The sequence below is a fragment of the Periophthalmus magnuspinnatus genome, chromosome 13 (assembly GCF_009829125.3).
Source record: "Periophthalmus magnuspinnatus isolate fPerMag1 chromosome 13, fPerMag1.2.pri, whole genome shotgun sequence".
Lineage (NCBI taxonomy): Eukaryota > Metazoa > Chordata > Actinopteri > Gobiiformes > Gobiidae > Periophthalmus > Periophthalmus magnuspinnatus.
Window position 1 is genome coordinate 22,939,273 of NC_047138.1, and position 23,768 is coordinate 22,963,040.

At 43.4% G+C, this 23,768-nt stretch overlaps 1 protein-coding gene across 1 annotated transcript in view; it reads right to left on the minus strand.

Moving 5' to 3' along the window:
* cadm2b (cell adhesion molecule 2b) overlaps nt 1–23,768 on the minus strand; it is a 456,432-nt gene that overhangs the window by 208,716 nt on the left and 223,948 nt on the right. The window contains exon 2 of the mRNA XM_055226183.1: nt 15,096–15,122. Within this exon, the coding sequence (XP_055082158.1) occupies nt 15,096–15,122 (27 nt within the window). The remainder of the gene's footprint in view (nt 1–15,095; nt 15,123–23,768) is intronic.

A 23,768-nucleotide genomic window follows, 5' to 3' on the forward strand; every position in this document is an offset into this window, starting at 1 on the left:
TTAATCTTTCATTTTTTTATTTTTTGCTGAAGGCTGAAGGCTTTTTCCTGTTGTTTTGTGATTTTTCCTGTTGTTTTGTTTTTGTGTGTAGGCAGCACGGTGGCTGAGTGGCAACACTCATGCCTCACAGCAAGAAGGTTTGGTTCGATCCCCGGGTTGCCCAGGTCTTTCTGTGTGGAGTTTTGCATGTTTCTCCCTGTGTCTGGATGGGTTTCCTCTGGGTACTCCGGTTTCCCCCATCAACCAAAACATGAATGCCCTTCGAGACAACTGTTGTTGTGATTTTGGGCGTTACAAAAATGAATTGAATTGATTGCATTTCATAACATTGGCAAATTGGTCCATATTACGAACAGGTAGAACAATAGGTTGTGCAGTCTCCAGTAGCCATGCTGTGAGGGGTACAGTTTTACAAGCTCCCTGACAATAGGGACATCAGGTCTGAATGTGCTGTTATGAAGAGAGCTTTCTGGTGCAGAGTCTGTGTTTTACAAAGAATAGTCACACCAAACACCAGCACATTATAACTGTGAAATAGCAGTTTCCCAAGCAGCTGTCTATGTAAATGCCACTCCATATTTCAGATACCCCAAAATGAAAGCACAAAAGAAGGGTGTTTCAGGACAGGACAAAAACAGTACCCTATTGCATCTAACACGCCCCAGAAATGCACATTATTAGGGATTAAACAGTAGCGAAATGAGGGTTTAAAAACATTTCTCTTTTTAAAGAGACAGTGTCCAATTAGTTTCATGTATTAAAGTAGCATATTGTCCCAGTACAGATAAATTGTAAAAGCAGCTCTTAAGATCAAAATGAGACCACTGTGTGCTTCTGCATCTAATTATAAAGTGTATTTTGCCATTTGTGAACCAGGAAGTAAGGGTGGTGCGCTGCATGCATGCTAGTTGTTGTGAGTATTACTGTGAGGGCATAACTCAAATCTGCCTTCTGAAAGTTGTGAAAATCAGCAATGTTTGTACTGTATTATATTCAGTCACCATTATTCAAAACTTGCATGGCAGTCAAACGTCAAAAGTTTTGATACAGTTTTTCATTTAGTTTTCTTCTTCTTGCAAACCTTTGTTTTGACACCCTGGTTTGCACTTTTGGCATTTCTTTACCCTGACAAGGCACAGCGGTAAAGTGAAAAGCATTTCAGGAGGCTTCATCATGAAGGCCATTGAGAGAAGGCCAAGAGTTTGCAGCACTGTCAAAAAAGCAAAGGGTGGACACTTGAAATTGTTCAATAGAGGTATTTCAGTTTTGTTTGTTTTTTTTACTATATAATTCCATATATCTTGCTTCATATCTTTGATGTCTTCTGTGTGTATATAAAATGCAGAAAGTACATTTGACTGGTCATCAGGGCTGACACTGTTTTTTTTTCTTTCTTTTTTTTTGCCCATATTATTACATTATTGTTTTCGTTGGTTACAGCTTCCAGTGACATACATACAGAAATATAAAGAAAACAGGTTTTTTTTTTTTAACTTGTATCTTGTTAAATTTCAAATCAGGGTTTGGGTGTTTACCACCTCTATATGCAGCAACAAGTTTTCTGATGCATTTCAACTTTGAGGCTGCCTCTGGTGTGAGCAAAATGAACTCACATCCACCCTTCAGTGCACACTTTATTGTGTAGCCTACGTTAGGAAAAAATAATAAATAATAAAAAACTGCCATAGCTTATTATTGTATTGCCATAGTTCATTATTGTACCAGTGTTCATGTGAAGACAAGGACTTGATTACAGCTGTGTGACGCAGATATGTGTTCAGGACATGTACATCATATTCTACATCTATCTATACATCTAATCAAATAACTAAGCAGGGCAATGACTTATTGATAAGCATGTACTGACTCATGACTTGTCACCCTGGTTAAGTCAGCAAAATATATGTCAGCAATCGGATCAAGAGACAACAATAATGCCCGTCACAGTCTGATAAGACTGTGCGACGTGCCATCGTATGCTTATAAAAACTCATTGTATAGGCGTAAACATTCAGTCTCTGCCTGGGAACGTCAATTGCACAGACCCTGTGTACAATTATTGCCCTTTACTGGCTGATTGAGTAAATTCTTTTCTGAATTTTATCTCTGGGTCAAGGTTATTCTTTGTCTTAGCAATAACTAACGGACACAAGAGGAAAAGGCTGAATTCCTCAACACCTGCTTACTTTATCCATGGAAGATATGTGGACAAAGGGCACAGTAACACTGACTAAACCCTCATGTGTATTTAAATCATTTTTTATGCTAGGCCTATTTAATGACTTCCTATGTTGAGTCAGAGAGATCGATATTCTGGTAACAAAACCAGGAAACATTTTGATGCAGACAATTGACATTAAATAACGGATGTGAACTTTGAACTAGTTCTGAGATGAAACAAGATTCACTTTAATATGAAAACTCTCCTCTTTTGCGAAATAAACTCTCAGTCAGTGGCTAAAAGGTCTTCACAGTTTGCTATCTGCTCTTGCATACCAATATATGTGAAAACAGTTTGAAGTGGCACTAAACTGTTATGTTTTGCCCCTTAGTTTTTGGGATTAGAAGTTTTTATACTGGGCTGTGTTGGGACCTGGTTAGTAATTTCATAAATCAATTGGTTGATGTTTTCAACGTTCCTCAAGAGTTTTGCATCTAAGATTTTGGAGCAGAGCTGTTGCACTGGTCTTTGGAACATAAAAGATTAAAAATGTGCAATGTCCCTTATTTATTAAATAAACATATATCTGTAGTCACACTTGTCCTGGGACAGATTGATGCCTATGCCTACAGCCTCTTTAATCAACCTTAAACACACAATTACACAATGCAGGCAAGTTGGTAGATGTGACCTGACAACACAACAGCAGACAGAGTAGGATTTGAACCACCAGGCTACCATTTCAAGCTAGGTTGTGAATACTTTTAAGCAATCCCTGTCACAAAATGCAATCATATTAAACTTTAAAACGGTTTTTGATTGAGAAGGCCTGTTATTAAATTTGGAAACAAAAATATCTTGTCCCATGCATGTGTGGGAGCTTCGCCCATACCTGAGATCCCTTCATTTGGAGAGTGCTCTTTTGAAACTATGCTTATAGTATTTTGGGACAGTGTAATCAGGAGGAGTGTGCGCAGCTGTCCTCCAAATTACTACCTGTCACAGGATCCTCACCAAACAGGGAGGATCGTGCTCAGACAGCAAGGAAAACACTGAAGCCATTGCTCGTGTGCAGGGGATATCAAGCCAGCATGATTAAAAGAGGCATTTTGTGCTTTGGGTTACTATTGCATTGGAAAGTTAGATTACTCACTGCACTAAAGGTGGTTAACATGATTAGGCAAAGAGGGGTATTTTACTTCTGTGAGGTATTAAAAAAACGTCTGTGGGGTATTAACTCCTAACACATAACATATTAGATAAATAACATATCTCACCACATTACCTTTTAGTGTTTTGAAAATCCTATATTTTCCGAAAACAACATGTAACATAAAATATGTTTTATACGTTTCACTTTAATTTTTGACACTCTGAGTCCCCCCCTCCCTTCAGAGCGCTATCACAACACAATCAACGTGGATCCTGCTAATCAGGTTTGTACAGTTGCTGTGTACAGTTTTTGGTCATGTTTATGCATATTTATGAATTTATTGTCATGTGGGAGCATGGGTGACATAGCCTTGTGGCCTGAGAGAGTGATCACTAAATTACGACATGCATAGATGGCATCTAAAACCTCTTGAGGCATGTTTTTGATGAGGGGACAACATTATAACATGGTAGAGAGCTAAAAACTTTTTCTACAAATCTAGTCTATATAATTTCATTTGAAGCAGATATGAGTTGTTACAATTTATTGCCCTAGCAACTATACTGTACACAAGGGCCAAAGAATGATAAGTTAACACAGTTACCATAGCAATTAACAATTCAAAAGAAAATATTATATCTTTTGAATTATTTTGAATGGTCATCCATCCACAAAATGGGGCTACAGTAGCTGAGCTGGTAGAATGTTGGTCTATTAAGTCAAAGGCTGGCAGTTCGAATCCCGTTCTCAACATGGAAAACAAAAAACAAAACAAGCATCACTGGTAGAGATCAACTGACCCACAGGTTGACGGTGAGATTCCAGCTCCTACAGATGATTGCTGTCATTGTGTTCTGTTCTCTGTCAAGACCACCTCATCCCCAGTGTCTGTATACACTGATGTATGAATGTGTGTGGGTGTGAACAGTTTCTTGATGTAAAGTGCCTTGAAGGTGGAAAAGCGCTATTTTCCAAATGGCTCCAGGAAGCTAAAACGCATGAATAGTATTTTTTGGAGGAATGTAACATGCACTTTCAGATATGTTGTAATGTGTTTGATGCCTTACGGTGCATTCCAGTTGTCCTTGGAGGTTTTAAGATTTCCAGAGTTGACTTGTATGTGACAACGGAAACATCCCTCATAACTCCTACTCAGATAGTCGGAGAGTATTTATAGTCCCCCCAAAACATTGAACATGAATAATATTAAAAGTACAGCACCTTTACGTAGACACATTACATATATGGACACATTTCAAGCAAACATCCTTGTGCAATATTCATGCTTCATCTTATGAATGGATCAGTGCACATGGAGTGAATTTCCAGGCGCATTAAGATTCCATACTGTACCTAACCGTCTCCAAGTCCACCTTTGATGTGCATCATGTAAACAGCATGGTTCACTCATGAGAACCTAAACAGGACCAGAGCTGGAGATGGCGAAGAAAAGCAAGGAGCAAGGCCCTGAATGCTAATCACTACATGTGTACAAGAGAATGTATTTTAATGCAGAGGTATATTATCAAAAGTGCGTAGAACATGTTAGATCAGTGCTTCTCAATTTTTTTTCTCAATCCAAGATTCAGTTGATAGCTGATATCCTATACAGGCCTGATAGCAACTGTTTGTCCTTAAAGTACCCAAGTTTAACTCAAATGAAATGCCATATTGTATTAAGCTTGTTCACTGACACAAGTGAAGCGGCCAGGACGATTGAGAACATCGAACATGTTCAGGTGGTGTATAACACTATAAGGGATTTTTTCCTCTATTGACCTTATTCCACCCCGCCCACCTTTGCCTCTAAATGCAACTAAACTGCACTTTCTTTGTGGCGGCACTTCTGGTTGAATGAGAATCCCATTAATTTAATGAAGAATTTGATAAAGGTTTTTAAAACATGAAATAAATTGGTTGATTTGTGTAAACGTTCTATGGCGGTGCCCACAGCAACTTACGGAATAAGGTGGATAGCTTGACCAAACAGGGAATTCTTGCCCTGTTGACCAAGCTGACTTTTCCCTCCTAGAATCATCCTCAATGCATTGTAGTTGCATTGGTGGATTGCTTACAGGGAGATATACTAATGCCAATCGTCATCAAATACTTTTATGATTGCGTCACATCAGAGTCTGATCAGACTGTCTATAAAGTTGACCGCTTTATAAATCATCTTGCAAACATGATAGAGTTCCACTTGGAAACTAACAACAAGGCAGCAATAGTCCAGCAAGTAAAAGATGAGATCATTCAGGTTTTAGTTGTGATGGAAAAGTGGCTCCAAGAGGAAATGCAAAAACTGTCCAGAGGGGATATCAACCTTGCTTATGGAGGTATCCACCAACTAAAGTTTGTAAGCGTGCCCAAAAGAACAGCCCCTGTCATGAGGATAGTACCAGCTACCTTAATGCAGCTGACTCCAGGCCCTGTCCCAACTAGACAATGATGAAAGTGAAGCCTGTACCAATAATTTGCAAAACCAAACCAGATGTACACAAGCGGCCACCATTCACAACACCAACACAGGCAAACCTCCTTTGGGGAGACAAATATTTTAAACTAGCTTTGTGAGAAGGAGAGCAGCCCCTGTCACAAATACAGGAACAGCCCAGTCTTAATGCTGCCTACTCCAGCCGCTGTCTCATCTAAGCCCACTGTTTGTCCAAAGTCACAAGCTGTCATGATGTCTGTTTGTGCTGCCCTCCTGTACTCTCTCTCCCCCTCCCTCACCTGTCTGTCTGGAGCTGGGTGGAGTCTCTGACTCCTTCTGCTCACACCTGGAGCGCATTAGCGCAATCACCCTCACCTGTGGTGGCGCATAAGAAGACTCGGCAGACTACACTCGGAGCCAGACCGTCCGCGTGTAAAACGTGAATGTTCCAGCTCTGTTTTTTGCATTCCTGTTACCCGCTTGCTTGTTCTCATTTTGGATTTTGCCACCTTTCCAGACTCCTGCCTTCGCCCGCTCCTGCACCTGCCTCTGCGCTCCGTTACAGTCATCGCCCTCCGCTCTGCCTGTCTTGGTCTCTGGCGTTCCGCCTGCCTCTTACCCTGGGTCCCGCTCCTTGGACTACGCTGGCCCTGTCTGTCCCGGTCTCGTCCTCGCTCCCGTCTTCACTCCAGCCCCGGCTTCCCGTTCCCGACCCGCTCTCCGTCCGTCCTGCCTGCCTCCTGCTTCCTGGATCCTCGTGTGTGTGTTATCTGAACTGTTTAAGACTTTTTCCACAAAGGCTTGTAAATAAACACTGTCAACCCGCTCTGAGTCCGCATACTTTGGTCCTAACCCGCACCGTTACAACACAAGTGCTTGTCTCAGTGATACCTTCTGTTTTCTATGGAGAAACTGAAGGTACTACACCAGCACAGGCTACTAATGAAAAGACACCTGACTCTTTCTCAGTCCCACAGGCCAAACTGGTGATAAATAAGATGCCGTCCAGCTGCAGTGATGATGATGAGAGTGAAGACAGCAATGATGAAAAAAAATGGGAATACTTATGGAACTTTCACGATAATGGCGGACACTATAGTAGAGACAGTTGAGAAATACAACAAGTATGAGAAGTACGACCTGGAGAAGGAAAAGACTAAGCTCTTAGCAACAGACCTGCTTACAGAACTGAAGGGAGGGAACATTGTTGTGGTGTCATCTGGTGACAATGCTCTGAAAGTAGCCAGGGACATGAACAAAGAACTGAAAAAGAAGTACTCAAAGAAACAGATCTGTACTTATTTTGTAGAAGCCACCTTGACACATAATATTGTCTAGGTGGCTAAAGACCATCTGGTCTCAGGTACCGCATGATACATAAGATCTACAGTTGAGATGGGGAGAACGTCTTGCACTTGACCACCAGGCTGCTCACTAAGTTATGCAAAGAGAAGCAGGTGGATATTCCAGCCATCGCCAACAGTATGACTGAGCAGTTATTGGAAGAGCTCCCAGTTGGGCCCATTTTTATCAAACCGAATGAGAACTATATCAAAAAGTTGGCCTGCTATATGATGAAGAAGATTAGGAAGTACTACCCCAAACAACCCCTCATCCTTTGCCTCCAGGATGGAGTAGCAGACAGAATCATCTTGGAGAAGCTGAAGAAGAAGCTGTGTACTCAGACAGGTGTCAGGACTTTTTTCAAGGCCCCTGGCAAAATGATTGCAGATTAAAACACTCTCTACAGCCAAACAAAGACAGAGCTCTTCAAATGAGCTCAAATTAGACTCACCACGACTAGTAAGAGCAGCTTATAATAGTCAGCTACTCTCACTATCATAACTGCTAATGCAGCTACCACATTAAGTATTGAAGAAGCGTGTATTCTGGATCCCAGGTATACATACTTTCTAAACTTAATTTCTGTTTCGAATGAGGAATTAGGCCTTGGAGCTGTCAATAATGGAAACAAACAATGGGAAAGTGATCAAATGTAGTGAATGAGATGAAAATATAATTTGACAGGAGAATGAGTCAGGTGATGGTTTATGGGTGTAAAACCCCTTTATTTATCACTATTTGTTCCTTTTTCTTCACCATATGAGGGATTGACCAAGCTCATGGGCATATAAAACATAAAGGAAAAGCTGTAACTCACTTATTTTCAGTCTAATTAACCATTCTGGGAAGAGCTCATCGCTCACCAATAATCGTTTGCAGTCGCGCCAGAGAGAGAGACGTCATTCACCAGCCCAGACCGAGATACGCTCCTCAACACTGCCCCCAGAGGAGCCTATGCAACTGGGTCGAGCACACTTGTCTGCCGGGGAACGTCTGCGGCGCCGCCAGGTGGGGGAGTGCTTGTATTGTGGTAAGCCGGGACACTTTCTTGCTTCCTGTCCGGTGCAGTCAAAAGGGGGCCCCAACTGTAGCACTGGGAGTACTGGTGGGTAAACAGCTTATCCCAGAGAGAAACAATACATTTCAGCTTGAAGCTGCTCTGCGCTTTCATTCCGCAACCTTCCCTGTCCGAACCCTCATAGACTCCGGAGCTGAGGAGGATTTTATTGACCAGCAGGTGGCCGAGCAGTCGGGAATCAGGCTGGAGCCACTTGAACAACCCCTCACCGCTCTTGCTCTTAACTTAATGGGCGACTGTTAGGTTCCGTAATGTGCGTAAAGGTGGCTATCAGCCCAGTTTTGTCCGGCAATCACCACGAGTCCCAACGTTCCCATGTCATCTCCACCCCTTCCGATCTGCTTGTCTTGGGCTACCCGTGGCTCGTGGCTCACAACCCCGTCTTGGACTGGGCCCCGGGAGAGGTCTTGGAGTAAAGTGCCTCTTGTCACGCCCACTGCTTACAATCAGCCCTGTCTCCTGCAGGGGGTGCCCACTCCATCCCTAATCCCTCCCCAGACACGCCGGCTCTTTCCTCCATACCGGAGGAATACCACGATCTTAAGGACGTTTTTAGCAAGAGTCGGGTGCTCTCGCTCCCTCCCCACTGTCCGTATGGTTGCGCCATAGATCTCTTGCCCGGTGCACCCTTGCCCTCCAGCTGCCTTTATAATCTTTCCAAGCCGGAACAAGAAGCTATGGAGGAGTACATCCGAGATTCTCTAGCGGCAGGCATTATCCGTCCATCCTCCTCTCGGGCGGGCACAGTGTTTTTCTTCGTGGCTAAAAAGGATAAGACTCTATGTCCATGCATAGACTATAGGGGCCTCAACAACATCACTGTAAAAAAAAAAAAAACCCCTCTACCTCTCATTGACTCCGCCTTCACACCACTCTACGAGCCACCATTTTCACAAAGCTTGATCTGCGGAATGCGTACCACCTGGTGCGCATAAGGGAGGGGGACGAGTGGAAGACTGCCTACAAGACGCCATTGGGACACTTCGAGTACCTGGTCATGCCTTTTGGACTAACCAATGCCCCGCAGCCTTCCAGGCCCTTATCAATGACGTCCTTCGAGATTTTCTGAAACGGTCTGTCTTTGTATCTTGACGATATCCTGATTTTCTCGCAGTCCCAGCAGGAACACCAGTATCATGTACGCCAGGTCCTCCAATGTCTTCTTGAAAATAAGTTGTACGTCAAGGCCGAAAAGTGCGAGTTCCATGCGGAGGAGGTCAGTTTCCTGGGATTCATCATGGGGCGTGGACAGGTGAGAGCTGATCCGGAGAAGATTAAAGCCGTGACTGATTGGCCGGTACCTAATAACCGTAAACAACTCCAGAGGTTTATTGGTTTTGCCAACTTTTATAGACGGTTCATCCACGACTTTAGCCGTGTGGTTTCTCCTCTCATCAGACTTACTTCTCCCTCCAGACAGTTCACTTGGACCCCCGAAGCCCAGTCCACCTTCGATAAATTGAAGGACCTCTTCACCTCCGCTTTGATCCTCCATCAGCCCGACCTCTCTCGCCAGTTCATCGTTGAGGTAGACGCCTCGGACACTGGAGTGGGGGCTGACCTCTCCCAAAGGTTTGAACCCCACAATCGTTTGTTTCCCTGCGCGTTCTTCTCTCGTCGTTTGTCTCCAGCAGAAAGCAACTATGATGTAGGGGATCGCGAGCTACTAGCGGTCAAGCTCGCATTGGAGGAGTGGTGGCACTGGTTGGAGGAAGCAGAGCAACCTTTTTTGGTATGGACTGACCACAAGAATCTTTCCTACATTCAATCTGCCAAACGTCTCATTTCCCAACAAACCCGTTGGTCCTTATTCTTTAGCCGGTTTAATTTCACTCTCACCTACCGTCCGGGATCTCATAATATCAAGCCAGACACCCGATCTCATCAGTTCGCTCAGGGGGGAGTCCATCACTGACCCAGAACCCATCATCCCACCAAACCGGGTTGTTGCAGCCGTCCAACTGGGTGGTCAATGACCTGGTCCGGGAGGCCCAAAGAAATTACCCTGATCCAGGTAATGGCCCACCTAGTACTCTTTTTGTTCCAGATGCTGCCCACTCGAAGGTGCTGGAGTGAGTCCATAGCTCTCGGTTCACCTGGCATCCAGGAGCCAATCCTCCTCCATGACACCCTCTCGCTTTTGAGGTGTCATTTCTGGTGGCCTACGGTTGACAGGGACACCAGGGCTTTTGTCTCCATGTGCCAAGTTTGTGCCAGGGGTAAGGCCTCCCATTCACTGCCGTCCAGCCTGCTGCATCCGCTCCCAGTTCTGAAGTGGCCTCCCGCCGTCCCGTCAGGACTTAGAGACAGCGTTGCGATGTGTGGTATCTTCCAACCCTTCTGCCTGGAGTACATTCCTACCCTGGATCAAATACGCACATAATTCTTTGGTGAGCTGGGCCACGGGGATGTCCCCTTTCCAAGCCTCCCTTGGTTATCGGCCCCCGCTCTTTGAATCGGAGGGAAAAGACCTGGCGGTACCGTCCATACTCCATCACCTCCAACGCTGTCGCAGAGTCTAGGGGAGGACCAGAGCCGCACTGCTCCAAGCGTGGGCTCGGACCAAGACAGCTGGGAACCAGCACCACACTCCCGCTCCCAGGTACCAACCCTGTCAATCGATTTGGCTGTCGTCCAAGACCATCCCGCTCAAGACCGACTCCCGGAAATTATCCTTCCTGGGACCATTCAGGATCACCAAAATCATTAATCCAGTCGCCGTTGAATTGCAACTTCCCCCGTCGCTCCGCATCCACCCTAGCTTCCACGTGTCCCAAATCAAGTCGGTCCGTACCAGTAACCTTTGCCCTCCGGCCAATCCTCCTCCTCCCACCCGGGTCGTGGATGGTCACCCGGCTTTCACCATCCGGCGACTCATCGATGTCCTGGTCCTGAGGAGCATTCTTGGGTGCCTAGGGCACACATTCTGGACCCTGAATTGGTCAGGGATTTTCACCGCGCCCATCCGGATAAGCCTGGGGGTCCACCTGGAGGTGTCCCTTTGGGGGGGTACTGTCATGATCCTAGTCTGTCCTGCCTTGTTTGTTGTCCTATCTCCCTCACGTGTCTGAGTCTAGAGCTGGGGCAGAGAGCTGGGCTCCTCCTGTGCACACCTGGGGCTAATCGACAATCAGTTGCACCTGGGGAGAATAAGAGGAGTCAGGACCTGACACTCAGTGCCAGATCATCCGCGTATCTCCATGGTATTCCTCGCTTGGCTCAGTTCATGTTTTTACGTTTTTTAAAATTTTGCTAAACTGGATACTTTTGCTCCTCGCCAGATCCCGCTCCCTGGACCCGCTCAGCTCTCCCGCCTCCGACCCAGCTCTTCTCTACTGGTGCAGTCTGTCCCGTCTCAGACTCTGCTCCTCACGCTCTGCCCCATGGACCACGGCCCACGCCCCGCTTCCGACTCACCGATTGAACCACGTTCACTTTTTGCACTTTGTAAATAAACACTGTTAAACTTTCCCCGAGTTCTGTATCTTTGGTCCCTTGGGCCGAGCGTTACGACAAAAATATAAAAATAAGATTCAGAACATTTTTACACGGAAAGAAGGCACCTGATTTGTCTGTTATTAATATTCATATATTGATTTGTGAACAAAATAGCTAAATAAAGAATATTGTAGCGTGGGTTAATATGAACATTTTAAGACCAAAATGAGGAGGCTCTCTGCAGCACTTACAGTGAGAGGGGTGATGACAGTGAACTAAGTGCTCCTCAATACTTTTCAAGAACCTTTATGGAACAAGATGATATCAACAGAGTTTGCATAGGCTTTGGGGTCTGGGGTTTTATTAAAGGCACTGTACTGAATTTTTATTGACTTAAAACATGAAAAGCAGAACTAGTTTTTAAATGGTGTGCAATGGCTTAAGACAATTTCTCACTTACTTCATGCATTCCAAATATATACAAATTATTCATTGTGATGGGTTTATAAGTGCTATAATGCTAACAACAACGGGCATAACCATGTACTTCCTGATTCTCAGACAAGAAAATACTTTATAATAATACAATAATAATAATTAGTATAATACATGTTGACAGTACACAAACTTATTTTGATCTCAAAAGCTGCTTATACAATATATCTATCAGTGGTGGGCTGTCAGAGCCTGCAAGGCCTTCTCTGCTGGCCTCAAAAAATATATCTGAATCACAGACTGAAGTTAATTATATGTTGTCCATGAATACTTATTAAATAATTCCAAATGGTCTGTCATGTATTTTCATATTAAAGCTTTTAACCAATCACATTTCAGCCACCATTTGTTGCCAGGCAGGGTCAACGTGGAGGCCTTCACAATCAGCTCTGCGAGCCCTCTAGTAAAATACAAGTGTCAATGAAACTATTGCTTCAACCAATCAAATTTTGAGTTGGCGACACCAAGGCCCTCTAGCAGGTGTACGGTAACGTCAGTGTATTCACAACCTTTCATCGGCTAGTCAGAGAGCGTACTAGTTGTGTTGATTTCATAGCTGTTTTTTCAACCCACAATGGCTGAAGAAGGAGAAGAAATTGATTTGGTTGCAGATTTATTGTCAAAGCCATTTTCAAGACGGACTTTTCAAGAAAAGCTGGACATTGTTAAGAAAGGTCGGGCAACTCCGAAGCTAGCAAGCCTGTCACAACCGGGAAAAGGATTTGTCCGTCACTTTCAGTCCACTAACTACGAGCGGTACCCCTGGCTCACAGGCTCTGAGGAACACACCAAATTGTATTGCTGGGAGTGCTTGTTATTTGCCACTGATCAACATGGAGTTTGGAGCCACACAGGGTTTGTAAATTTGACTTGCCTAACTAAGGCAGCAACGAGACACCAAAGCACTGCCGGACACTTACAAGCAACGGTGCTTTCCAAAACTTTTGGGGAAACCAGAGTGGATCTACAGCTGAGCGAGCAAGTGCACAGGGAAATGGAGCTCCACAACGAAAAAGTGAAGAAAATAGGGAAATCTTAAAAAGATTGATAGACTGTGATTTTTTTTGGGGCAAACAGGAACTTTCATTTCGAGGACACGATGAAAGTGCTGGATCTAATAGCAGAGGAAACTATGTGGAGCTTCTTTCTCTCATTGCTGAGAGCAACACGGATTTGTATTATCACCTGTAAACTAATAAAGTGTTTAGTGGGCAAAATACAAAACTGATCACTGCTGTTGCTGAAGTGATGGGAGAAGAGATAAGAAGCGAAGTTAAAAAAGCACCGTTTGTCTCTGTTATGGTGGATGAGACGACAGACGCGAGTAACGCAGCGCAGCTCGCACTGGCATTACGTAACGGGCACAGGGGTCAAGGAGCGGTTTGTCAAATTTGTAGATGTTACCAGTGGGAAGCGAGCTGATGACATTGCAGGTCTTATCCATTTTTTGGTGGCAAATGAATGTCTGGATAAAGTTGCGGCACAGTGTTTTGACGGTGCCGCGGTCATGTCTTCTGGATTGAATGGGTGAGTAAAATGTTGCTATTTTCTTAAATAATATTATTAAGTTTAAGAGGTTATTATTGATGCTTTTTTGTGTGTGCTACTTGTGCACCCCGTGTTTGTTTCTTCAGTAAAGGCATTTATTGTGGCTACACGCGTTATCTATCTGCGATGCAACGGCTCTTTATACTGCATTTCTGCATAATAAGATTGTTTTTATAGCTATAAAATAGTTATTGATAAGTGGATTGATTCAGACGTAGCACTACTGAAGGCCTAGGTGTGAAATGCATGGCCCGCCACTGATATCTATACTGAGGCAAGGCAAATTATGCTCAAATACATAGAAAAAAAATTGCTAATTGTGAGTCTCTTGTGCTGTGAAATGTAACCTTTTATTATGTAATTTTTCTGCTCTGAAATGCACTGAAACTCAGGTTTATCAACACGTACTGAAACAACCACTATAGCTTTTACTAAGTGTATCAGCTGAACATTTATAAACTTAGTTGCCATCTGTAAGTAAGTACACAGTAATTAGATGCAGAGAGTACATGGCAGACTTATTTTGAACTCAAAAGCTGTTTATACAATATATCTGTACTGGGGCAAGACACATTTTGCTCAAATACATGGGAAAAATCAGGTGCCTGGACCTGATATTTTGGACCTGATTTTGCCTTTAAAAAAGGCAACATGAATCTAGGGGCACAGAAGTGAAATAACAGTGAATAATAATGCTGACTGTGTATCTTCTGTTAATTAAAAACAATCCCCTAATTACGGTACTGCTAATTAGAAAATGTTGCATTTGAAAAAGCAAAGGAATGTTCTTTAATAGAGGCTAACAGTGTTCATTAGTTGATGCAGTGAAGGTAACACACTTGACCCTGATGATGGTTGTGGTTTTCCTAATGGCTAAAAAAGAAAGAAAAGTTATACATATACAATTCTTTAAAAATATATATATTTTTAAATATCTGTGGGAGGGTGACAAAAATAGGGATCATCACGATAATTGGATCACGTTTTAGAAATCTATCATAAATGTGGTAAAACGTTTACACAAAATATTATAACACAAATCCTTTTCACATCTGTATCCTTTTCTGAGATTTGACTTACAGATTTCAGATTTTGCATGCATGAACTAACACCATATTCATGAACCCACCCGGCATATGTCAGCTGTACGCCAGAATCTAACCCTCACCCCCTGCTGCCAATGTGCCCTTGAACCCAACACCCCCACTGTTTTGCAGCGCCATTGCAGGATTCCATATGCATACAAACATCCCAACCAACCTGCGTAAAAAGAGTGTGCAGGGGTGGAACAAAAAGCATCCTCCATGTTTCCAGAAAGGTTTGTGGCGTATGTTAGCGCTAGCCAGGCTCTCGCGGAGGAGATAAAAGACCGATCCAAACATTGTTTATTGGGAAGCGTGGGCAACATAAATCATGCAGCAAGAAAATGGAGGCCATAACTCACCTTTCGCTTTGCTTTTTGTCCCAGCCACTGATAGCATGAGGGGCAGAGGGAAAGAGAGAGAGCGTTAACCATAGCAACACTGATAGCATGATAATTATTAACGCTATCTATGACCAACACAGGTAAGAGTGAGTGCATGTGCAAAATGGTTTATGGAAAGTGAGAGTGTATCTGTAATAAAGCAAACATTTGCATTCTTTATTTATGGGAAAAGCTAAGTCAGACCTTCCGCTCCCCAGACACCTCCCCTGTGTTCTAATGAGGACAGATAGTTTGGGAATCAGTTCAGTGATACTAAACGTGATGGTGTAATATCCATAGTTTTCAGAATGATGTGAAATTAAGACAGTTGTCATAGCAATTAACAATTCAAAAAAGCTATCTCTTGAATATGAAGAATGGTTGGAAAGTTTTCAAAAATGTGCTCCTAATTAGAGTTTTGCCATCAGTGTTCTGCTAACAACAACTATCATGCTAACAACGCTCTTCTGGATAAAAAGCACTATGCATAATTAGATGCAGACAGCACAAAGTGATCACATTTGACTGCTTTTACAATATATCTGTACCAAGGCAAGACAATTTACTATGTTTATATAAATCTGGTACCACTCCTTTAAAACAACTCATCTCTTACTTTTATTTGTCTCACCTGCTTATATACGAGTCTTCTTATATTATATTATTACTTGTGTCTGGACATAGCCTTGAAACACAATGCTATACTTGAAGTGTCTCTGCCTCCTTTGAATGAACTGACAAGCACAGTCTCACCAGCTGTAGTCAGGGTCAGTATGATCCGAGCGTTCACAGTCATGATACAAATGAATAGCTTTTATTCACAATCACCACAAGGACAGGGCCATTGTGCACCAAGAGCTGTCTGCGCAGTGGAATCAGTGAGCGTGTATATATTGATTTATGCTTACTCTTATCTGCAAGAGCACATTTGAGTTGTTAGAGCAAGTAAAGACATTCTAATAAGACCCATGAAATGTGCAAATACAAGTATCAGTGTTAATGCAATACATCAATAAGCTACTTAGGAACCTATAGACTTGTGAAGAAAAATGGGTCATTATACCCCTATAAATTCTGTAGAATGCCTAATTTCCTACTTTGCCTGTAACATATATAAACATGATGCCTTGTTAAGTACTTACACTAAGCTAAAGAAAAATGTATTCTTTCAAATGGACAAAAGTTTTAGAGGGGAGACGTTTGGTTGCTCATCCCAGCCACTTCTTGTGGTCAGATTGCTGGTGGATTTATATCTGTCTGAAGGGAGGAACTAACTACAATAAAACTAACACACCTGTTTATTTACAGTTTGAGTTTATTGGCTAGGCCTGTTGAACTACAGTAAATGTGAACTGTGCCTGAGTCATCTGAAAGATTAAGCAAAATATCTGTCCACAACTGAAGAAGCCGCTTGGATGAGCAGAAAAATTACTTCACTCTAAAATTTTTGTCCAGTTGAAAGAATATAATTTTTGTTTTGCTGTAGGTCAGACCTGGTCAACTGAAGGACTACACAGACTACAAACAGACTACCTGAAAGAGATACTTTTTAACACACTAAAATTAAAGAGATACTCTCTTTTGCATCTCTCTTCCATGACCTGCTTAAATAATTTCTCTTTGCTATTTGGGCTGATTGGGACCTGATGAGTTTAAAAATAAAGAATTATCTTTTTAGATTATGTATTTTCTAAGAAAAGTTATTTAAAACGAATGTTCTCATATGTGGATGTTTTAATCATTTTGATTAAAGTGCCTGAACACAGTCCTGAATGTAAAAACAAAATGAGAACAACAATTGTGCCTCTTGGAACAGTGTGTCTCATGTGAAGTGCTGCTCCCAGGTGCAGGAAGACATATTCCTTTAAAAAAAATAATAATAATAAAAAAAAAAAAAAAAAAAAAATATATATATATATATATATATATATATATATAGATATATATATACTCTTAAAAAGATTCTAAATTGAAAATTTCTGCATTGTTGTTGTTCTTGTATGTTGTATGCTGTTCTTCTTCTAAAAAAATTCCAATGTGGCCTAGACAACCCAAAATGTGTTATCCTCTTATGTGGAAACCCGGTTCTAGGAGGATAAAGTTACAATAAAAATGTACTTGAATTGTTTTTATTTAAAATTTTCAAAGGAAACTACAATGGATGTTAAATGGTTAAATTAGGAAGTAGCTTTTGCACAGTTTCATGCATTCATTCATTCGATACTCATTGGTGGTAAACTACCATTGTAGCCACAGTTGCCCTGCGATAGATCAATCTACCATCGGCCCATCCAACCACCACTCACACACAGGCACACTGATAATACGCAAGGTGGTCTTTATCTTGATTTTTGAGTGCCTATTTCTATTCTCTTTCTTTACCTAAACTGTGTATTGCAACATATATTATCAATATCTTATCTCAACAACAGTATGCACGAGAGCCATTGCTACTCTGCGATCTCCCATCCAAGTACTAACCAGGCCAAACACTGCTTACCTTCCAAAATCAGATGAGATTGCACATCAAATTGTGTGCTCTAGCCTAGCCAACACTGTTTTTCAGAATTTCAAATAAAACATGTAATTAGAATTCATTCCCCCCTAAAGACTCTGAATCAACTATTTCCTTGCCTTACTCTGCCATGTCCATGTTTGTATATGGTGAATGGAGCCCCCTCTGTGTGCTCTTTGGGTGTGATCCAAAGTGTGACGGACAGGAGCAAAAATACAGAGGAAGCCCCCATTGTAGTATTTACCTCTCATTCACCTGTAATCAACATGGCCACCTTGTCTGCTCTCTGCACCTGTCAATTATAGACCTGTCTACTGGGCTGCAACTGCAGTGTGCCCCTTCATACATGTTATATTAGCGTTGGACTCCTGACATGCCTGACAATACATATTTCTAAGTTCATGTCAAGAGCAATATGAAATAGTGAACAATCTATCATGCTGAGGAAAAACATGGCAGAGTAAACCTGAAATGTGAAACAGGGCAAATGTGATGATCACCAATTAGGGACAGGTTCAAATTCAGTCATTAACATTTCCTCATTTATTGCATATACATCTAAAAGAACCATTTACCTTCGATTAACCCCCAAATTCCTCTGGATGCATGTTGCTAATAAAGTTACTATTTTGTTTATGCTACAACCAACAGTAGGCTACAAAAAATGCACCATCTTCTTCAGTGACTTTAAATGAAAGTCCAGATTTACAGGGTGTACTGGATATTTGTATGAAATCTGTGCTGTGAGTATATACTTTGCAAATATGGATCCTTTTGATAGACTGGCTGAGCATAAGTATGTCAAAACACAAAACACAGACTACTCCATGGTCAAATACTACAAAGATAAAGGACACACCGGCACCAAAGCATTGAAACCAATGGTCATTAAAACAATCCCTCAAGATGCAAGGGGTGGGATGGACTTAGGCTACTACTACAATCACATCTTCATTCAATAAAAAAATATCAGGACAGAGATACCTACATAGCGTTTAATTTGGCTACAATAACAAGTAGATGCTAATGTGTATCAGCATGAAACCTTTATCAGAGCATTTGGCAAAGGTTTCATGTATCGACCTTGAACCAGGAAGTAGTGCTTATGCTATGTTAGCATGCTAGTAATTGTTAGCAGTCCTTTGACAGACAAACTCTGCTCTGACATCTAAAATGCAGTGATGAATAACAGGCTAGGCAATAGCCTACCTGTTTTTTACTGTGAAACAGAACTACCGGTAGTTCATTTTAAATTTTGTAGCAGTAAAAGTGTATTCCTCACGTTCATAGTTTTATAAGTGCTTCTCAACTTTTAGTGGCTGGAGCAGAGTTTTGCTGTCACAGTAATAATAACCACTGGCATGCTAACAGTGCACCAGTGTCACTTCCTGGTTTGTGCTTTGTAATTAGATGAAAACAGCACACATATTCTTATTTTTACCACCTTTTACAAGAGAAACTTTAAAAATGTATCTTAAACCAAACAAGCTTCAATAAAATCCACCTTCACTTTACCCATTTAAACCTCCAACACGGTGACAATCTGTGCAAAATATATCTGACCTTACACAGCCTCTGTTTTTTGTTAAATTACTGCTTATAACGGCTCGATATTGGCTTACAAGCTCTTATCTGATAGAAAAGTGGGCTGGCCGCACAACTAGCACCCAGAAAGAAACTCCTGGCAAATGCATTGTTTGTGCCACTCATTAATCTTCGGGGGTGCTCCCCATTCACTCCTATGTGGACGTTATTAATCTCCTCCTGCCTTTAAATGCAACAGCGTTGTCCGACTCTCCGCACAGCACGATAAGATTCCCTGCCTTTTCGCAGACAGGAAATGGTAGCTAGTGCATGGCAGGCATATCAATACATTCTATCTGAAAATAACACTTTGACATTCCTAAGGGGGACTTTGCCCAAAAAATCAATAGTGGTGCACATAAGAACACACTCCCCCGTCAGAATGCCAATACGAGCAGCCATTTATCACATGGGCTCAAAGTGCAGGTCTGTGTTTATAGTCCTGAATTCAGTGGACAGCGAACGCATACCGATTTGGAGTCATGGGAGTCTCACACTGAGAAAGCTTTAAGAGAATTGATACTTTGCAGTGACATCGCACCGGGGGTGTTCTACATGCATCTCTATGGTGGAATGCTGAGCAGTTACCATGGTGACACAATGCACACATTAGCAAACACTGCCAAATAAGTTTTAAGATCGTTTAAAAATTGACCAGATTAAGATTGTTTAAAAACTGACCACAATTTTATGTGTGAGAGACTTGTTTAACAAAAAAATAATAATCTCACCTATAGTTCCAGCTAAGCAAGTTCTTTCTGGTCAGTATGTGTTAAAACAAAGCTTAGATTAAAGTCTAACTTAAGTAGCAGAGCTTAAGACAGAGTTGTGCGTACAGTTAGCATCACCCCCTCACCCTCCCAGAAATGCTAATGACATCAGCTGTGAAATATTAAGTGTAAAGGCTGTAAAAAAGATTGCTATTGTGCAAAGAGTGCTTTTGATGTGTGGTCAGTTTCTATTCACCGCATTAGCCTGGAGGCTCCAGTAACACAGTGCCGTTTTGATAAACGTCATTGAATTATTAATGACGTGAGGTAAAACTGTGCTTTTGGTGGTATTGCTGATCAGAATCAACAATGTAAGCGTGACATGGGGGGATTTGGAGATTTCTAGCAAACAAATGTACATCATTTCAATCATACTTCTGGTAACTTGAGACACTATGTGGACTTCTATTGAAATCATTACTTATTTTATGTGCAGTGTGCAACTTTTCTGCCAAAAAAAAAAAAACATCTGACCCTTCACCACCTGTTTATCTTCATGGTGATGTCATTGGTTCCCTAGAATGTTCCACAGAATGAAGGTTTTTATGGCATATTGAATTGTCATTCAATGCCACCAGCCCAAGTTACATATTAGATCTGTGGCAATGCAAGCCTGCAGACAAGGTACACAAGTTATTTTGCTATACAGTAGAGAATTCCAATCAAAGAACTACCATCTCCATGGTGAAGAAAAGGTTATGTAGTGTAGATTCAAAGAAGTACCTTCTGATTAAATAGTTGAGTACAATTCCACAATGCATTGGCTGGATAACAGTTACCATAAGAAAGCTGACCTGAACAGATTTTTGCCCTTCCCAGAATCAAACAATGAAATGAGCTAATATATCACAAGACACAAAAATATCTTTTCCATGTGGAAAGAGCCATACTACAACTGACATACATTTAATTAAAGAGGGGGTATTACACTTCTATGGGATATTAAAGAGGAGTAGAACACTTAGTCATTGTTAACACATTTTGATCACCATGATACCTTTATATTTTTTTTGATGCTCTGAGTTCCCCTTCACTTTGCTCTCCATGCTAGGTCACTCCCCCTTTAGAGTGCAATCACACACAATCATTAATGAAACTAGTGCACATTGCATCAGGTTTGTGAAGTTGTAGTGTATCGTTTTGTATCATGCTTTTGAATATTTATAGACAATTGCTGTCCAGAAGCGTCGGTGATGTAGTCTTGTGGGTGGAGCACAAAATCTTACAGCTAACCATAAGGAGGGTTCAAATAGGACCCGGGAGAGATCGCTAAAATACTCAAACATGCATTGATAACATGGCATGTTCTTGTCATGCAGTGCTTATGATCATTTGTCCATTTTGCATTGATACATGAGCTTCACTCCTCCTTGAACCGCCACCTTAACGTGGTGGAGGGGTTTGAGCACCCAAATGATCCTGGAAGCTATGTTGTTGGGGGCTTCATGCCCCTGGTAGGGTCACCCATGGCAAACAGATCCTGGGGGACGGGTCAGACTAAGAGCGGTTCAGAAGCCCCCCATGACAAGTGTAAGAACGAGGACAGTTATGTCGCCCAGAGCCCTGGAGCCAGGCCTGGGGTGGGTGCTCGGTAGCAAGAGCCTTGTGGCCAGGCCTTTCCCCACGGGGCCGGGCCCAGCCCGAAGGAGTGATGTGGGACTGTCCTCCCATTGACCCACCACCTGTGGGAGGAGCCGTGAGGGGTGGGCGGTGGGGGCCTCAACGACCGGATCTCCAGACATGGAGACTGGCTCTGGGGACATGGAATGTCACCTCGCTGGGGGGGAAGGAGTCTGAGCTTGTGCGGGAGGTTGAGCATTACCGGCTAGATATAGTCGGCTTCACCTCCACGCACAGCTTGGGCTCATGAACCCAACTCCTCGAGAATGGTTGGACTCTCCATTTCTCTGGCGTTGCTTACGGGGAGCAGCAGCGAGCTGGTATGGGCTTGCTCATTGCCCTACAGCTCAGCCGCCTCATGTTGGAGTTCACCCTGGTGAACAAGAGGGTCATGTCCCTATGCCTCCAGGTCGGGGACAGGTCTCTCACTGTTGTGTCGGCCTACGGGCCAAGCAGCGGTGCAGAGTACCCAGCCTTCTTGGAGTCCCTGGGAGGGGTACTAGACAGTGCACCAAACGGTGACTCCTCGGGGGACTTCACTGCCCATGTGGGTAATGACAGTGACACCTGGAGGGGCGTGATTGGGAAGAATGGTCTGAACCCGAGCAGTGTTTTGTTATTGGACTTCTGTGCTAGTCACAGTTTGTCCTTAACGAACACCATGTTCGAGCACAAGGGTGTCCATCAGTGCACATGGCACCAGGGCGCCCTAGGTCGGAGGTCGACCATCAACTTTGTTGTCATGTCATCTGATCTCTGACCACGTGTCTTGGACACTCGGGTGAAGAGAGGGACTGACACCTCTGGAAGAGCTTCTCCCTGATCTCAGGGAAGGCTGGGGACATGGACTTCGAGTGGGCCATGTTCTCCACCTCTATTGTCGATGCGGCAGTGGTCGTAAGGTCTGTGGTGCTTGTTGCGGCAGCAACCCCCGAACCCGGTAGTGGACACCAGAAGTAAGGGATGCCGTCAGGCTGAAGAAGGAGTCCTATCAAGCCTTGCTAGCTCGTGGGACTCCTGAGGCACCTGACAAGTACCGCCAGGCCAAGTGTGCCGCGGTTCGTGCAGTTGCAGAGGCAAAAACTCAGGTTGGGAGGGCCTTGGAAGCAGTGCTTCACCAACACTGTTTACAGTGCGGGCGGAGAGATGTTGATCTCAACCGGGGATGTTGTCGGGTGGTGGAAGGAATACTTTGAGGATCTCCTCAATCCCACCATCACGTCTTCCGAGGAGAAAGCAGAGACTGGGGATCCAGAGGCAGACTCATGCATCACCCTGGCTGAAGTCACCGAGGTGGTTGGCAAAATCATCGGTGGCAAGGCTCCGGGAGTGGATGAGATCCATCTTGAGTACCTCAAGTCTTTGGATGCTGTGGGGCTGTCTTGGCTGACACGTCTCTGCAACTTCACATGACGGTCGGGAACAGTGCCACTGGATTGGCAGACTGAGGTGGTGGTCCCTCTGTATAAGAAGGGGGACCAGAGGGTGTGTTCCAGGGGAATCACACTAGTCAGCCTTCCCAGTAAGGTCTATTCCAGGGTACTGGAGAGGAGAATTTGACTGATGGTCGAACCTCGGATTCAGGAGGAGAAGTGTGGTTTTCGTCCTGGTCGCAGAACACTGGACCAGCTCTATACTCTCCATCAGGTCCGCGAGGGCTCATGGGAGTTTGCCCAACCAGTCCACATGTGCTTTGTGCATCTGGAGAAAGCATTCAACCGTGTCCCTTGTGGTGTCCTTTGGGGGGCGTTCTGGGAGTATGGGGTCTGGGGCACTTTGCTAAGGGCTGTCCAGTCCCTCTATGACCGGACCACGAGCAGTGTTTGCATTGCAGGACTAAGTCAGACCTGTTCTCGGTGCATGTTGGACTCCGCCATAGCTGCCCTTTTTCACCGGTTCTGTTCATTATATTTATGGACAGAATTTTTAGGCACAGCCAGGGGCTGGAGGGCGTCTGATTTGGGAACCACATGATCTCATATCTACTGTTTGCAGATGAAGTTGTCCTGATAGCTTCATCGAGCCATGACCTGCAGCAGGCACTGGGGCGGTTTGCAGCCAAGTGTGAAGCGGCTGGGATGACAATCAACTCCTCCGAATCCGAGGCCATGGATCTCACCCGGAAAAAGGTGGCTTGCCCTCTCCGGGTGGGTGGGGGAGTTT